Source organism: Mustela erminea, chromosome 7 (assembly GCF_009829155.1).
Source record: "Mustela erminea isolate mMusErm1 chromosome 7, mMusErm1.Pri, whole genome shotgun sequence".
NCBI lineage: Eukaryota > Metazoa > Chordata > Mammalia > Carnivora > Mustelidae > Mustela > Mustela erminea.
In genome coordinates this window covers 20,337,552-20,349,679 of record NC_045620.1, presented here as the reverse complement: position 1 = coordinate 20,349,679, position 12,128 = coordinate 20,337,552, and the positions used below count along the sequence as shown (strand labels likewise).

General features: G+C 49.3%; 1 protein-coding gene across 2 annotated transcripts in view; it reads left to right on the top strand.

The window, feature by feature from the left end:
* Positions 1-12,128, top strand: part of ACTR5 (actin related protein 5) — a 35,955-nt gene that overhangs the window by 10,421 nt on the left and 13,406 nt on the right. For both annotated transcript variants that reach the window (XM_032350680.1, XM_032350679.1), the window contains exons 4-7: positions 268-485; positions 1,194-1,376; positions 9,533-9,649; positions 10,403-10,542. In XM_032350680.1, the coding sequence (XP_032206571.1) occupies positions 268-485; positions 1,194-1,376; positions 9,533-9,649; positions 10,403-10,542 (658 nt within the window). The remainder of the gene's footprint in view (positions 1-267; positions 486-1,193; positions 1,377-9,532; positions 9,650-10,402; positions 10,543-12,128) is intronic.

Genomic DNA, 12,128 nt, shown 5'->3' with positions numbered 1-12,128 from the left:
TTTTCTATTGCTCTTCTTTCCTGATGTTCTGAGTTTCCTTCTGCTATCATGGCTGTTGGGCGAACTTTACATCACAGTTCTTTGAGGACAGATCTGTGGGCATTATGTCCAGGTGGCACAGCTGCATTTTGTCTGCGGGGTGCAGTCAGAGATTGGGTGGCTCGGGCTTTCTCCACCTTACCTGCATCTGGAACCCTGGTATTGACTTTCTAATTTCTGTGCTAATAGTGTTTCCATTCCGTAACTTCCAAAATTATTTCTTTGAAGAACTGCAGAAATGGCGGTGCCCTGATTATTATGAAAACAACGTCCACAAGATGCAGCTCCCGTTTTCCAACAAGCTCCTCGGCAGCACTCTGAGCTCGGAGGAGAAGCAGGAAAGGCGGCAGCAGCAGCTGCGGCGCCTGCAGGAGCTCAACGCCCGCCGGCGGGAGGAGAAGCTGCAGCTGGACCAGGAGCGGCTGGACAGACTGCTTTACGTGCAGGTACGTGCGTGTCCCGGCAGGGGGCTCCAGCCCTTGCATGAGGCAGTCCCAGAAAGGTGTCTTCCTAGATCTTCCTCCACCAGGAAATGCGGTGACTCTCTGATTCCCCCTTGGGGTCAAGAAGGAGCTGAGGGTGCTCAGTGTGGAGCTCCTCCGCACAGGGGACCCAGACCGTGCACTGAGCAGCAGGTGTCTCTGAGAGAGTTGTGGCCTTTGGCTTCACTGATTTACTTTGGCCTTATCATCTCCTTTGTTTTATAACTTTAATTGAAGTGTAGCACACATGCTATAAAGTGCACCGATCTCAAGTGTGTAGCTCGGTGGATTTTCACAACATGGAACACCCCGTGTGTCTGCCATCCAGAGCACTCCCAGCATCCCAGAAACCTCCCACGTGTCCCCTCTTAGCCAGTAACCTTCCCATGTCTCCCCTCAAAAGTTAAGGACGGACACCTGTCACCGTAGATTAGTTTTGCCTACTCAGGTGGTGCTGAGGCTGCTATAGTGCAGCCTAGAGACAGCTGGGGAGGAGGGCGGCATGTGAACTTGGGGTGGGAGGTGAGATTTTGTGGAGGGGAAGGCTAGGGAGTTCTGGGAGCCGCCTCCTGCTGTAGTGTTTCCGTGTGGCTTCCAAGCCACTTCTCTTTCCTTCCCGTTGATGATTGCCCTGTCGTCTTTGAAGATGAATTGTGACTGCTCGGGTTTCAGGAACTTCTAGAGGACGGCCAGATGGATCAGTTTCACAAAGCTCTGGTGGAGCTGAACATGGACTCCCCAGAAGAGCTGCAGTCCTACATCCAGAAGCTTAGCTCGGCAGTGGAGCAGGCGAAGCAGAAGATCCTCCAGTCAGAAGTCACCCTCGAGGTGGATGTGGTGGACAGCAAGCCAGAGGTGCCAAGGGGTTTTGGGAGGAGGGTCCCACAGGGTCATTTAGCCTGAGGGTGGGAGGGGTGCCTGGAGAAGGCTGACATCAGAGACGTGACCACACTTGGGAAGGCAGCGCAGTGAGTGCCGTCCACGCACATGTGGACAGGGAGGAGATGGCACTGACTTCATCCTGACCCGAGGGCTTTTATCCTGTAGACCTCTGGCCCCCCTTGGGATGGGGAACTGTGCATGTAGAGTAGAAAGAACAGTCCCACACCTGCGATGTGCTGCCATCTTGAATCTGAACATTCTCCTTTGTTGGTTATTTGGGGTCAGTCACACACTCCCTTCTACTTTTTCCTGATATTTTCTTAAATATATTGTGGTTGATGTTTCGCTTACTTCTTTTCCATCTTGATGTCCCCTAAGGACAGGGATCATGCTTCGTGATAGTTGATGGATTTTTTTACAGCAACTGGGAGACGAGCTTATTATAACATCTGTGCGTTGATTTAAGATCAGCCTTTTAGGACTAAAAGTAACTGTTGGATAAGCTGTTTGGTGTTCTCTGTCTTTCCTTCTCACTTCCCCGCCAGTGGCCTGTTAATAAGTGCGGATGTGGTGTAAAGGCAGGTGGCAGGGCCGTGTTAGGCCCCCAGGCAATGCACTCCTTCACACTGGGCTCTGCACACCCATACTCACGAGTTGGGTCGCCTGGCTTTAGAACTGGAAGAAAGTGTTAACAAGTGTGTGCGTGGTTCCTGAATCTGTCCGCTCTGGAGTTCTAAGATGAAGAACTTGTTCATTGTCTTGTGACGCTTCTGGGCTGGGATTAACCAGTTTGGGTAGGTGGCTTTTTTTCAATCGACTTTCTTTAAATTCTAAAACCTATACTTTTAGAAAGAAGCAGTCCCATGGAAAAACCCAGTTTGGTGCTGGGCGTGGCGCGGCTGCTTGCCGCTGACTTCAGAGAGCCCTGGGCTCAGCAGGAGGTGTTCTTACCCGGACTCGCAGCTGGAGCCTCACTCACACCCTTGCCGCTTTCATCGTCCATCTCCAGCTCTCCCACAGCTGAGACTCCCGGAGGCCAGCAGCCGGCCAGGGCATACATGTCAGAGCAGACCCGAGTCAGGCTTCCTGGACTTGGCTTCCGAGATGGCTCATGTGGGGGCGAGGGACCTTGACTGCTTTCTTACTCTTGTGTGCCACCCCAGGTCAGCCTCGCAGAGCTTGTGTGCCTGGCCTCGCTTGCCTCTCCCAGTTTCCCGCTTGTGCTTCGGCTCTCAGCTGTTTTCTGGGATCCAGACCCATGTTGCCTTTATTGTCTATTCATCCGTGTTCAGTTCTTGTTGTGCTTAACACACTGGGCGGACATTAGCATCTTTATGCCAGATATGTGCCGCTAAGCCACGGGCAGGCGAGGGATTTCAGATTTAAAAAGAAAAGCCCAAAGGACTGTAAAATGTGATTTCCGAGCAGCTGAGGAGCTAGTTTTCCCTTTGTTCGCTTTTCTGCATTTGTTACAGGCTGTGATTTAGCTACTCCTTCATACATATAGCAGGTAATTATTAAATCCCTGCTTCATTCTGTGCTCTAGGAATGTATTCTCTCTGGGCTTGGGGAGGTTTGGAAATGTTGGACTTTCAGTATTTTTTCTATATACAGTGAATTGGATGAGTTGATCTGTCCCCAAAGCGTTGAGGGTCAGTCAGCATTGACTGAGGGTGATTGTTATTGATCAGGGTTACAGTAATTTTCGTGGGATAAATGTGACCACAACACTAGCCGGCTAGTTCTGCCTTTCCAAAAGTATTTATAGTGTTTTCCAGCAGTGTAGTTCATTTAGAATGGAGAGAATTGATTTATGTGGATCAAAGTTCATATTGAAATGCCGTCCAAGTGGTAATGGCTAAATTGGATTAATCCAGCAAAATTTTTAACTTAGTGTTTTCAAAAATCCATTTTTCCCCCCACAGACTGGGCCGTTCCAGTCCTTGCGATTCTGTAAGTATTGTGGTGAGGATGTTGTAAAGGAATAGGCTTTGTCAGCATTCCTAAGGAAGTACTTAGACTAGAGGATGTTGGCCTTCTGTCACTGTAAGCATAGCAGTGGCTGGCGGGGTGGGGTGGGGGCACAGTTTTAGAGCACCATTGCTTGTTGGAGAACACAATGAGCCTAACATAGAAAGTTCTCTTACCTGATTAGCCAAGATTAGAACTGGCCTCTGCTTGTTCTTTTTTGTTGTTGTTTTTTTTTTTTTTTTTTTTTAAGATTTTATTTATTTGACAGAACGAGCAAGGGAGTGGCAGAGGGAGAAGTAGGAGAAGCAGACTCCCCACTAGGCAGGGAGCCCAATATGGAGCTCGATCCCAAGACCCTGGGATCATGATCTGAGCCGGAGGCAGATGCTTAACCGCCTGAGCCCCGCAGGCGCCCCTGGCCTCTGCTTGTTCTTAGGCCACTCAGTCAAGATTGTTCCAGGGAACCATGCTGCATCTTCTCTGATGTGCTTTGGCAAACTAACATTCTGTTCAGTTCCAAAAGAATGCCTGTTTGTTTTCCTGAACGCCACACAGTGCATGTGGAGACTCTGGCAAACCGTAGAGGGAGAGAAGCCTGCTGGTAGAGGACTCTCTTCTCTATAGGATCGCTATAGCCCATTGTCGGCTTTGAAGGTATTAGCTTCATTTCTCTGAATCCTACGAATTAGGATAAGTAAAATATCTTTCTGTCTTTTTTTTTTTTTTTTTTTAAGATTTTATTCATTTGACAGATAGAGATCACAAGTAGGCGGAGAGGCAGGCAGAGAGAGGAGTAAGCAGGCTCCCTGCTGAGCAGAGAGCCCAACGCGGGGCTCGATCCCAGGACCCTGAGATCATGACCTGAGCTGAAGGCAGAGGCTTTAACCCATTGAGCCACCCAGGCGCCCCTCTTTCTGTCATTTTTAGTGGCGCTTAGAAGTTATGTTTAAGGGGGCATGCTTCTGAGTACAGCTAGTTGAAGGTGCGTGATGCTGGTTTTGCTGTAGCTGAAGAAGCCTGTTGAAACTCAAGCATTTTATACAATCCTGTGTTCCAGGGAAATTGGAGGGTGTGTCCCAGGGCTCAGCAGTCAGTGGTAGGCGTGGTATGCTAGGGACTAGCATGCCATTAAGGTACGTTTCCTGCGCTCCTTGGTACCTAACAAAATAAGGCTGTCGAATCCTACGTAGCTGCTAATGAAGCTTGTCTGGTGGGATGGTAGATGTGTGCGGGAATTTAGGTGAAGTTTTGAGACAGGATTGGGATATGTGAGTTGGGCCCTGAAGGGTGATATGATTTTAGTAGATAGCAAGCAAGCAGGGACGGACATTATGGATGGAGATGTTTAGATGCAAAGCAGCACGCGTGCAGGGATTACCGTATGTTGGGTGTGCGGTACGGGGGGTGGGACAGGGCAGGGAGGCAGGGCCAGCCTACGGAGGTCTTTGTCAGTCTGCCTGGCTATTGGCTACAGACAGCACCTTCAAAGGCTCTGTGGCAAGGAAAGAATCCAAGGAGATGTGAAATTAGGAAAAGAGCTGGTGGCAGTTAGGATGATGGGTTTAGGGAGCGGTGAGGCTGGGCGTGGCAAGGCGGGGTAGAGATGTGTGGCAGCAATCTGGGGGAGAGCTGATGGAGAGGGTGGGAGAGGAGCCAGGGGGATGGGGTGGAGGAGACGCTTCAGAGGTGGCAGCCAAGGATTTGGGTGCCACTTAAGGGCAGTGGTGACAGGAGTGGCAGTGGCTGTTAATAGAACATGTGACATGTGCCAGACCCTGAGCTGAGCATTTCTGCAAGCGTCACCTCGATGAGTTTTCACAGTTCTGTAAGTACAATGTTTCCATTGGGCAGATAAGGAAACTGAGGTTTAGGAGAGTGAAGAAATTTGCCCTGGCTTGCACAGCTAGAGGTAGTGCTGAGGATCAGACCCAAGCGACCCAATTACAGGTTCACTGTGGTCCCGCTGAGATCCCATGGAGGTGCTCCTGAAAGGCCGAGGCTGGAGGAGTGCCTTTGGTTTGAGCACCTTATCTTCAAAGTCTCTGTGGGACTTCAGGTGGAATTTACCAGGACCCAGCTATGGAAGGAGCTAGAATCGCATGGGGAGTGAGAAAAGAAAGATGATTGGGGAGGCCAGTGCTTAGGGGTCCAGGGGCCGAGGGAGAGGAGAGAGGAGAGAGCAGCAGGGTTGATGGGAGTGTTCTAAGAGCAGGGGTGGCAGGCTTAGCCTCGGATGGGCGATGGCACAGGAACGTGGAAGGACAGGAGGACAGGTAAAGAGGTGGGATGCAGGAGAAATAGAAGCACCTGAGACGAGCTGCTGAGAACTGTCAGTGGGGACCAGAAGGGGGCTGAGAAGTGCTGGGAGGGGTTGCGGATACCTGCTCTAGGGCATGCGCAGGGGAGCAGAAGAGGACCATGGGCCCGCCAGCGGTAGCTGGGACTTTCTCCACTCTTGCTCATGTCCATGAGAAGCCTAGTTCACTTACTCATTGCCATGTGGAAAAGCACCCCAAACTTAGCATAAAACAATGGTCGTTCTGTTGGTGCTCATGAATTTGACGGGTCAGGAATTCAGACAGATCGTGGCAGGGATCTCCGCTCTGTGCTGCCCAGGGCCTCAGCTGGCAAAACTGGGAGCCCTGGAGGGCTTTTCACTTTGCTGGCTCCTGGGCTGGGATGACTCAAAGGCCAGGCCTAGTGAGATGGTGGACCCGAGCACCCACACGTGGCCTCTCCATGTGCCATGGGCTTCTCAGCATGGCAACTGGTTTCCAGGAGGGGGCTCCCAAGGGAGAGGAGCCAGAGAGCCAATGTTTCAAGAGGTCAAGGTGAAGGGAGCTGTGTGGCCTTGTATGACCTCATGTTGGAAGTCTCATGGCACTGCATGTACGGATACTCTATCGGCTGGAGTTTCACAGGTCTCTGCTAAGATTCAAGGGAGGAACTAAACCCTACCTCTTTGAGGGGGAGTGCCAAAGTCCCCTTGAGAAAGAGCACGTTGGATGGAAGATATCATTGTGACTATTTTTGAAAAATACAGTCTACCCCAGAGCAGAAGTAGAAAGAGCATTGGGTGGTGCCCTTTAGGATTTGAGAGTGGCTGTTGGAGCCGCAGAGTGGGTAGAGTAGAGTTGGAGGGTGGCAGTTGTGATTGGGCTTCTGGGTGGGTAGAGGAAGGTGTATGTGCACAAGGGAGGTCAGAGAGGTCAGAGCACTGGAGGTTGGGATGAGGATGAGTAAGATGAGGGTTTGGGGAGTAGAGCAGAAGGTAGGCGAGAACCCCGTAGAGCCCAAGGCTTGCCTTTGCTCGTTACTATTTGGGGGAAGGACCCACAAGTTTTGCCTATAGTTATTTTAAATACACAGGTGACATTCTTATGCCACCAGCCTGATATTATAAAAGTTACTTAAGGGGCCAAGATGAATGCCTGGTTAGAAGAAGAGTTCGGTTCTCACCCCACCACTGCCCTAGGGGTGCGCCCTACTCACAGAGGAGGAAGTGGGCTCACACTGTGCCACTGTGACCCTCTGGTTGCCATTCAACACTGGACTGATATGACCCTAAAGCCTCGCCTCTTTCTGTAACACCGCACTGCTCCTGGTTGCTTGTTGTCCTAGAGGACAAGCCACCAAATGAGACCGAGTTTTCGTAATCTGTTTCTGATCCTCTCTTGGAACCCTGGAGTTCATTGCCAAGCCAGAACAGGCGCAGGCTCTTCGAAGGGTGGGGCTTCTTTCTGGGAGATGAGAATCTTCCAGATTAGAGACCACAGACCTCCTGGGAGGCACTCCTTCCCAAGTGCTCTGCGGCCCCTGCCAGGGCAGAGAAGCCTGTCATTTCTCTCAGTTGGCCTTGTTGTCTCTTGCACATCTTCTGTTCTCTTCTTGTTCACCCTGACCTCGGGTAGCTCTTCCATCCCCGCAGAGCCCAGTTGTCTTGCTGCACTCAGACTCAGTGATGTATAGAATTCGGCTTGAGACAGTGCAAAGACTTCAGAGCTAGGCCATCTGTCTTGTTCTGAGTTTCTACCACTTACTAGTGTGACATGATCTTGGGCAAGTCTCAATCCCCTGATGAGCCCATTTCCTCCTCCATGAAGTACAGAAGTCATCTGTGCAGGGAGGATCGTGAAGTAGCGTGTTGCCTGCTCCTGAATTAGATTCGGTATTCAGATGGCTCTCGCCTCTTTCTTTGAGAGCAGGGTCCATGGATTCTTGCCTCCCAACCCACCTCCTTTTGTCCTTAAATTACCTGTGCCCCAAACAGCCCCTCTCTTCCTGCTCTCTAGTCTCAGATGAAGGAGTGTTCCTCGTCCTTTCCAGGGTTTACTCTCTCCTTAAATACAGTAGAATCCTCTTTATTGAACAGAATTTAGGATACATTGTCCCCCATTCTTTTTTTTTTTTTTTTTTAAGATTTTTATATTTATTTATATGACAGGGAGAGAGAGCGAGAGAGGGAACACAAGCAGGGGGAGTGGGAGAGGGAGAAGCCGGCTTCCCCACTGAGCAGGGAGGCTGATGTGGGGCCCAGTCCCAGGACCCCGGGATCATGACCTGAGCCAAAGGCAGATGCTTAACTACTGAGCCACCCAGGCACCCCCAATTTCCCCCATTCTATAAGCCATATATGCGTATGACTGTTGTGGGGTGTGTGTGCTGGAGGAGTGTTGAAGGGCATTGCCGGGTTTAAGAATGAGTTTGAAGGCCATCTGGATAGCTCAGTCGGTTGATCTCAGGATCCTGAGATTGAACCCTGTCGGGCTCCACAATGAATGTGGAGCTTGCCCGGGATTCCTTCTGTCTTCCTCTCCCTCTGCCCCTCCCCACTCATGTGCATTCTCTTTCTCTTTCTCTAAAAATAAAAACAAAAATAACTTTTAAAAAAGGGAGGTTGAGGGACGCCTGGGTGGCTCAGTTGGTTAAGCGGCTGCCTTCGGCTCAGGTCATGATCCCAGCGTCCTGGGATCGAGTCCCACATCGGGCTCCTTGCTCCGCAGGGAGCCTGCTTCTCCCTCTGACTCTGCCTTCCACTCTGTCTGCCTGTGCTTGCTCTCGCTCGCTCTCTCTGACAAATAAATAAAATCTTTTAAAAAAAAAAAAAAAAAAAGGGAGGTTGAGTGCTAATTTACATTGGCAATATATTGTGTTCTAGAGAATTGTATTTAAGTGCTCTGAATTATATGGGTAATTTATATATGTCACAGACTCCAAGAATAAGGCCAGACTCAGAGGATACATACTCTGTGCAGGGACCTCCCCTCGGGCATGCCAGGTGGATAGTCCTGAGTCAGCTTGAGTCCTCCCAAGACACTGTCTCCTAAGACAGTCCTTTCTGCGACTGCTGTCACTGCTAGAGTGTTCTTGCATAGAATTTCTTCCTGTAACTTCTCCCCCTTGAGTCCAGAAGGTAGAACTCTGCCTTTCACATGGCAGAACGATAGATGGCTAGAGGTATCACCTAGAACCACACCATCCCCTGCCCAAATTCTTTCATCCAGGTCAAAATTACAGTATACCTTAAGCCCTCTACTGGAAGTGATGTCAGCATGTGTAGGCTCCACCCAGGTTGGCTGTGGCTGAAGAGGAAAGCACCACAGTCCCAAAGCCCTCTGCCACCTCAGCAGCTCTCAGTCATGTCTCCCCCACAGTGGACTGGCTGATAAGGGACTACTTATTAAAGCCCATCAGTGTTGGCACTTGAATCGATTAAACGTTAAGAGATTTATTTGATTTTGCTGGTGGCTGGGCCACTCTGTAGGATACCAGCTCTTGCTCTGTCTCCCCCAGAGTTGGCATGTGTGGTCTTATGCCTAACACAGGCAGCAGGTTGCTGCTACCTCCCCCCCCCCCCCCCCCCCCCCGCCCTGGGCCCACCAGAGCCCACCAGAGGGCTCCAGGGAGAAGGTGGGAGTTGAGGTTTACGTGCCGAGGGGGACTGGAGCAAAAAGCCCTTGTCGGGCTTTTTAGGCTTTTAATCCTGTGTTCACATGTCTTTTTCTTCTTTTTAATAGTTCAGAAATTTTTTTATAGTTTTTATATAAACTTCTAGGACATGGATTGAAGCACCAGTTCTTATTCATGACTGTGAGCTATTAGAGTGAAGGCCTCCTGAAGTTACAGGTGCTGTTTTGTTCTGCTTCTTCTGTTCTTAGACCCCTGACCTGGAGCAACTTGAACCGTCTCTGGAAGATGTGGAAAGCATCAATGATTTTGAACCCTTGTTTTCAGAGGAAACCCCAGAAGTGGAGAAGCCAGTGACCACTGTCCAGGTCAGGCCCCTGGAGCCCGCACCAAGCTTCTGCTTTGAAACTGTTGGCATAGATGACCAGTCTCTGGCCTAGTCTGCTTCTTCAGGAATACTTTCGCAAAAAAAAAAAATTCCAGCTGTATTTTCTAGAAAGGTGGGGGGCTAGGGTACTAATACTAAAACATCTGAAGTCAGTGCTTTTTCTATTGATGGAGTGGGGTTCCAGCACTAAGATTGTGAACCTGTGGGGAACAGTCCGCCTTGGTAGACATATTTAGGCAAGTAATTGAGGACTTTAGACCTGAAACCTAGCTTTACTGGTTTCATTTAAATTTAAACATGGTAATTGTGCTTAATCCTCCTTTGGGGCTGCATTTCTGTCACGGCAAGTGGCAGCCAGACAGACTGTGCTGAGTCTGGGGCTCACTTGGGAGAGCGCTTTCCCAGCTGTGCGGGGCCCAGGCTGCTGAACTGGGTGCTGGCGGGAGGCTTGGCCTGGCTGCGCTGGGCCTTCCCGCTGCTGCTCTTCCCCAGCTGTCTTTCCCTGCAACATGGGGACCATTTCCTGATGCAAAGTTGAAGGTATCTGTAATACAGAGGTGGGAGAAAGGCAGGAAATGGGATTCTCCTATCAGGAGAGTTGGGGAGAGGTTATTCTAGAAGGAATGAAGGACAGAATCTCTGTTGGCACAAGAAATACAGTTTGAGGGAACTGGCAACTGGAATGTTTGTCACTGTGGCCTAAAAATATCTTCTAAACCTTGGGTTTTTAAAGCCCGTGTTTAACTTGGCAGCCTACCATCAGCTGTTTGTTGGGACAGAAAGAATACGAGCTCCAGAAATTATCTTCCAGCCGTCCCTCATAGGGGAGGAGCAGGCTGGGATAGCGGAGACCCTTCAGTACATCCTGGACAGGTGAGGCTGAGCCTTCTTTCCCTTTGGATTTTCCAGAACCGTTTCCTCAGATTTTGCAATGAATGGTAGATGAGATGGTCGGTTATTTGAAAATCTGCCCCACACCCTCCTTTTCATTGACTTGCTGCGCTCAGATGGTATTCTTTAGCTCTCCCCAACCCTGGCACATCACGGAGGCTCTGTAATTTTCTTTTCTTTTTTAAAAGATTTTATTTATTTGAGAGAGAGAGAGAGAGCACACGCATGTGCACACAGGCTGGGGGTGGGGGAGGGTAGAGGGAGAAGACTCCCTAGTGAGCAAGGAGCCCGATGCGGGACTTGGTCCGAGGACTCCAGGATCATGACCTGAGCCAAAGGCAGACGTTTAACTGACTGAGCCACCCAGGCGCCCTGTAATTTTTTTCTAAAAATGTAAATGCTCAGTTGATATGAGGTTCTTTAAGAAATGCTTTGATGTTTAAGCAGCACAACAAGATATGCATGGTGGCTTTCGTATAAACCTTGACATTATTGAAGTCTGGTGATATTTAAATATCCTAAAAGTGTGCAGAGCTTATAAAAGTTTCTTTTCTCCTTGCAGACATTTTATTTAAGAGTTTGCACTTCCATAAACTGCTCCTCCCCCATCCCATTTATACAGGCCTTTTCCTGCGGTGGGAGTTTTCGTAATTCAAGCTGGACAAGTGGGGAGCATGATTTGTAGTGCTCTGGCTGCTCTCGGTTGAAACAGGATGAAAACTGGCACCTAGCATGGAAGAAAAGCTATTGCGGCCAGCGTTTGAGTGGCTTTAAGCTTTGTTTTAATGGGAAAGTGCTCAAACATGTATAAGATAAAGCTGTTATTTAAGAAAAAAAAGGAGGGGCGCCTGGGTGGCTCAGTGGGTTAAGCCGCTGCCTTCGGCTCAGGTCATGATCTCAGGGTCCTGGGATCGAGTCCCGCATCGGGCTCTCTGCTCGTCAGGGAGCCTGCTTCCCTCTCTCTCTCTCTCTGCCTGCCTCTCCATCTACTTGTGATTTCTCTCTGTCAAATAAATAAATAAAATCTTTAAAAAAAAAAAAAAAAAGAAAAAAAAGGAAAAGCACGCAGCTGGAAAGGTGGGCCCGCAAAAGGGAGGCAGGACTTTTTGGGGTGATGGAAATGTTCTGTTTCTCGATTGTGGTGCTGGACCTCATCAAAATGTTTGGAAATCAGTCCTCCATAAAGTCAGTTTTTTTGTTTTTTTGTTTTTTTCCAAAGTGTGCTAAGGGATACAAGACTTCTAATCCTGCTAAGGAAATGAATCCTATGAAGTTATAAGTGAAAAATGGAAGGTTGGTTTTTTTTTTTTTTTTTAAGATTAGTTTATTTATTTTAGAGGAAGAGAGAGGAAGAAAGAATCTCAAGCAGGCTCCATGCCTAGTATGGAGCCCAACATGGGGCTCGGTCTCATGACCCTGAGGTCATGACCTGAGTTGGAATCAAGAGTTGGATGCTTGGCTGATTAAGCCACCCAGGTACCCCTGGAAATGTTTTTTTAAAGACACTCTGTGCAGATGTTTTCTGTTTTGTGCCAAAACCTTAGGTTGGTTGGTTTCTTTTTATTTAA